The following is a 5219-nucleotide window of genomic DNA, read 5'->3' as shown; positions in this document are numbered from 1 at the left end:
CACCTTGTATTGAATTTATTGTTTCTACATGTCCCCGCTTAATTGTAAAGTGCTACGGAATATGTTGGCGCTATATGAATAAAAATTATTATTATTATTATTAGTGTTGGATGAGTAGTGGGGTCCTGTGTGGTGCTCCATCCTTACCTCGGAGAGGAGATACCACACCTCTTCCATGAGGTGCAGTACCCCTGTGGCGACTGAACCCTCAGGGGTGCCACAAATGCATTTACAAAGAATTCATGAAAATTTGTTGAACAGTTTAATTAGAGCTATTCTTCTATAACAAAAACGTTCATCCCATGAGTTACTGTAAATTCGTCTTCGTCAATCTTACATGATGAATACATCACTGATTTTTCATGTAATCCTCAATAACCTCCGAAAAGCTTTCAGGATTTCACTGCTGCGTAGACTGTATATGAGCGGGTTCACCATGGGCACCAGCGTGGTGTAAAACACTGATAAGATCTGCTTGATGGTCACTGTGCGGTCTGAGAAAGGCATCATGTACTCCACTGTACCTGCCGAGTAGAAAATGATCATGACAATGAGATGGGACAAGCAGGCGGAGAAGGTTTTTCTTCTTCCTTCCTTTGACTTAATGCATAAAATCACACGGATTATTCTTACATATGACAAAAAGTTGCAGAAAAGCGGGAAAAATCCAAACAGTACAATCTCAACATAGACTAGGATGTAAAAGTCATAGGAGCCACCACAGGATGCATTAAATATGTCTACGGCATCACAGAAGATGTTATGAATAGTAACAACCTTATTGAAGGGCATTTTAAGGAGGAAACTTATAAATAGTGAAGAATTTAGAGAGGCAGAGATCCAGATAGAAATAACAATCACGATGCAAATAGTCTTGTTCAAAATCTGGTGGTAGGACAGAGGATGACAAATCGCAACGTATCGGTCAAATCCCATGACGAAGAAAAGTATCACCTCGGCACTGGCTCCCGTGAAGAAAAAGAACATCTGAGTGAAGCACTGGGTGAAGGATAACAGGTCATTCCCTGATAATAATATATGGAGAAGTTTCGGGATAACAACTGTGGTGTAGCAGATGTCTATGACGGATAAGTTACAGAAGAATAGATACATGGGGGTGTGTAGATGGACATCCAGAAATATCAGTGCAATAACCACTGAATTCAAAGTGATTGTAAGCAAATAAATGGATGAAAAAATCCCAGCAATCCGCGGCATATCATTGGCTTTTAATGAGAAGGGCAGAATATGAAATGTTGTATACGTGTTGTTGTCCATGAGATGTTGACAAATCTGCAAAGAAGAAAGATTTCAGAGAATAAATATAATCATTTTCTACTTTTAGTCCATTGAAAAAAATTGTAAGTAAATTTGATAATTCTGAGAATAAATTATTAACATAAGGGTAGAAAACTGCAACATTTTTTCTAAAGTTCAACACCACGAAAAAGAACACTAAAACAATAGAGAATATTGATAAAAATGACGAGTACCATTATACTCACTGGATTCAAGGGATCGTCTCAAAATTAGAATTGTTTTGGCACATCAGTCAGATATATAAAGTTCTGATTCAGAGATATAGAAAGATCCCCGGTTACTTCTAAGACAATATGAAGAGAGTAAGATGGAGCTCAGCGCTCTGTGGCACACACCTGTCTGTGTGCTGGGAATGAGCTCTTTATACTGAGCTTATATAATATATGATTCCAAAGAAATATAGAAATATGTAATATTATCCCATGAGGAAAGGTCCCTGTGGTTATGATTCCAACAATTACTTCAAACTAATAAAGAAATTGGGTTTACTTTTAGTTTGTTCAACTTTAAACAACCTGAACTAAACTTTTTTAACTGAAGTCTAAAGGATGAGTTCTTTGAGTGTTATTCACTGTCCAATGTGGCTGTTGTGGACGAGGAGATGACCATTGAGGAGGATGTGGACATCCTTGTGGCTCCACACTTGGACAACATGTTTTCTATTATGGCAATAATATATTGAAGGGATTCACGCTCTCAGGTAGGCATTAGATAGCGTTCACACAGGCAATGCAATTTGGTCCAAACATGTGTAGTTCTATTGCTTTCATAAAACTCCAAGGGATTAAAGAATAGTGTTGAGCCACCCCCGTAGTGTTCGAGTTCGGTTCGGTTCGTCGAACACCCGTATGTTCGCCGAACTGTTCGTCGAACTGTTCGTCGAACACTGTCGAACACCATTAAAACCAATGGCAGGCAAACAAAAACACATAGAAACACATAGAAAACACATAGAAAACACTTCAAAAGGTGTCCAAAAGCTGACAAACTGCTCAGAAGACACAGCTAACACATGGTAAAGTGACAAGTACATATAGTCATGCGAAAAGACAAGAGGTGGAGGAGTAAAAGGAGGGGGAGACACAGATATAGGCAAGTCATGCCCTTCTAAAACCAAAAAAGTGCGAAGCCGACACGGCCAGTCCTTTCCTGCCCGTGCGACCTCCGTGTCGCCGGGTTTGTGCCAGAGCCGCGGTGGACACTGACGGCCAACCCCCCTCTCCCAATACTGGCTCCTATCCGCTGGTGGGTCGAGCCCCCACGCGGTGGGGGGGGGGAGTAACATCTGCAGAAGAAAGATCATCTTCCAGCCAAACTAAGATGTCTACTTCTTTTTGTGGACAATGTGATACGATCCCTTTCTTACGGACACGCCCATCGCTACAAATTCCAGATGAGGCACAAAACAGCTGGTGCTTCAACGGATATCAAGTGCTCCTTCAAGTGGGCTCTCCTCCACCTCAACTTCAACATCACAAATACTCCAGTTCTCAGAGGTGTCACCCCAATCGCACTTGCTTCCTCACAGCTCCAAGTCTCCAGCTGCCCATCTGAGTATGGGGTAACACAGATGGTTGAGTCTGCACAGCTGTTTACTCATACTATAGCCAGTGAAACGGAGGTCTGCTCCAGAGCTTCTGTTAATCCAGACGAGGAAATGATCTGCACTGATGCCCAGAATCTTTATAAGTTGGATCCAGGACCAGATGAAGAAGGTTCTGAGCATAATGTAGACCCTCGTTCCCAAACTGTAACTCCTGTTGGTGGAGACAATGATGAAGACGATGATGAGACTCAAATACCTGATTGGAGCGACAACTTGACTTTTCGGTCAGGGCAGGAAGAGGTTGGCTCCGAGGACGACGGGTGTGAGAACACACAGGGTGATGATGATGAGATTGGAGATCCCACTTACTGTCAACCCACAGTCAGCCAGGTCAGCAGAGGAGGTGGAGGAGGATGTGACTAGCCCAGGGGATGGGGATGACTCGGTACCCGGACCTTTGCCTGGCCTTGGGGATGTTGCGGTGGTCGGCTCCCTGGCCCGTACCCTGGGGTCACTCTTTAAAAGGTTGGATAATTGTTAATTTTATAAGAGTTTGTGACGCCACCTGTGGTATCTGGTGAGAAGCACCAGCGCCGCAGCAGTCCACTGAGGCCGGTGATAAGGCAGCTCGATGGTATAACTCCCCACAGGTGGAGCTAGGTCTCAGGGCAGCGTATGCAGGGGGAATGCAGGACAGGCGAGACCCAGCTGGGTCAGAGCAAGAGAGGGAACGGACACGGTAGTCACTTCAGTACCTTTTACTGGTGGAAATTCAGGCACATCCCGGAGCACTGTAGGGTGAAGGGTGCATATCAGGATCCTCCCCAATGAGCGGGTGTAGGGCCTCCTGTTTCTTGCCTCTGTGTAGTAAGTTTCTGACCTGCCTGGCGCTAGGCCTAACTTTGTCTCTGTCCTGCGCTGGCTGACCTTGTGGTAGGGCCTTCTCTTGGAGTTCACGCCCCCAGTATGCAGGGCCTAAGCGTCTTCTGGTTCTGTTACGTATCAGCACCTTAGCGATCCTGGGACTTGTAGTTCTCCATGGATTCCGGTTATGCCTCACTGGGTCATAGAGATCCCGGTAAGCTCGGATCCGGTGTCCAGTAAATGCTTCAGGGTAAGCTGGTTAAGCTCCTCTGCCCCTTATGTACTAACTCGCCACTCGCCTTCGGCCTACTCGGGCCCTCACTAGGCTATACACACTAAGGGCAGCTTGCCGCGCTTCACCGATCTTATGGCGCCGGCACACCTTAAGCTCTATCTGGGCTCCCTGATTCTAGCTAGCAGGAACCTCGTGCTCCACTGCTGAACTATTAACTGAGTTCTCTAGACTAGACTGAGCTCCACTGCAGACTGACCTCTCTTAGGCTTCTCTACTGCAGGAACTCTTCAGAGGAACTGAACTGCCTAGCTATAGCTTCCCTATTTATATCCCTGACGGGCTCCCTCTGCTGGTCTGAGGTGGAAGGTGGAGATGTGTGAATGTTTATGGGGGCCTCTTGTGGAGGATTCCATCAATGCACTCTTCAAGGATCTGTGATACCAAGCGCAGCGGGGCATCACAGATGCTATTGACGGTGAGGTTAGGTTGCACCTTCCTGGACAGAGACGGAGAACTGAAAGCACATCAACAACTGCATCCTCAACCACAACTCTGCCTCTGACCACAAGTCGTAGTGGCTCTTCAGGTCGCATGGGCTCTAAGCCTTGCACAGCCTGGGCATATTTTCAGATCGATAAGTATGACCTAACTCGTGTTATCTGTAATATTTGTCACCAAAAGCTAAGTAGAGGCCAAAAAATCCATAGTTTGAGTACTTCATGCATGTACCGTCACATGGATATGAAGCATAAGTTGCAGTGGGAAGCTCACTGTGCTACAATGCGGCCTAGCGGGCTGGGCCAACCACCATCTGCCCCATCTTGTGCAGCCGCAGCCTTTTCATCCTCTGTGACTGGGGGGACAGCAGTCACACATATTTTTGGACGCAGACCTGCCACCTCTTTACCCGCAACAGCCAGTGTGATTGGCAGGTCGTCATTTCATTGGGAATTGGAAACACCTGCTGGTGTTGAGTGCTCTCCGACATCGAGAGCACCACCTTTGGATCAAGGCAACCTAACATGTCCGCCTGTATCTTCCGCACAGACTGGCAGTTTGCTGGGGACACCCTACTCAACCCCGTCTAAGCACAACAGCCAGCCCTCGGTCCCTCAAATGTGAAAAAGTAAAGACCATTTCCTCCTAGCCATGACAAAGCTAAGAGGTTGAATTTCACCATCTGCAAGCTGTTGGCTACAGAAATGCTGCCTTTCAGCCTGGAGGACACAGAGGAATTTCGAGACCTTATGTCCG

The 5219-nt window shown here is 46.1% G+C and overlaps 1 protein-coding gene across 1 annotated transcript; it reads right to left on the bottom strand.

The window, feature by feature from the left end:
- Positions 1 to 360: 360 nt before the first annotated feature.
- LOC141180619 (olfactory receptor 2A14-like) lies at positions 361 to 1278 on the bottom strand. The gene has a single exon (XM_073660699.1). The coding sequence runs from the start codon at positions 1276 to 1278 to the stop codon at positions 361 to 363; it is 918 nt and encodes a 305-aa protein (XP_073516800.1).
- Between the last annotated feature and the right edge of the window lie 3941 nt (positions 1279 to 5219).

Source organism: Phyllobates terribilis, unplaced genomic scaffold (genome assembly GCF_046119375.1).
Source record: "Phyllobates terribilis strain yellow unplaced genomic scaffold, ASM4611937v1 Scaffold_33__1_contigs__length_13283291, whole genome shotgun sequence".
NCBI classification, from domain to species: Eukaryota; Metazoa; Chordata; class Amphibia; order Anura; family Dendrobatidae; genus Phyllobates; species Phyllobates terribilis.
The sequence above is the reverse complement of the archived record's forward strand: the minus strand, read 5'-3'. Positions and strand labels throughout refer to the sequence as shown.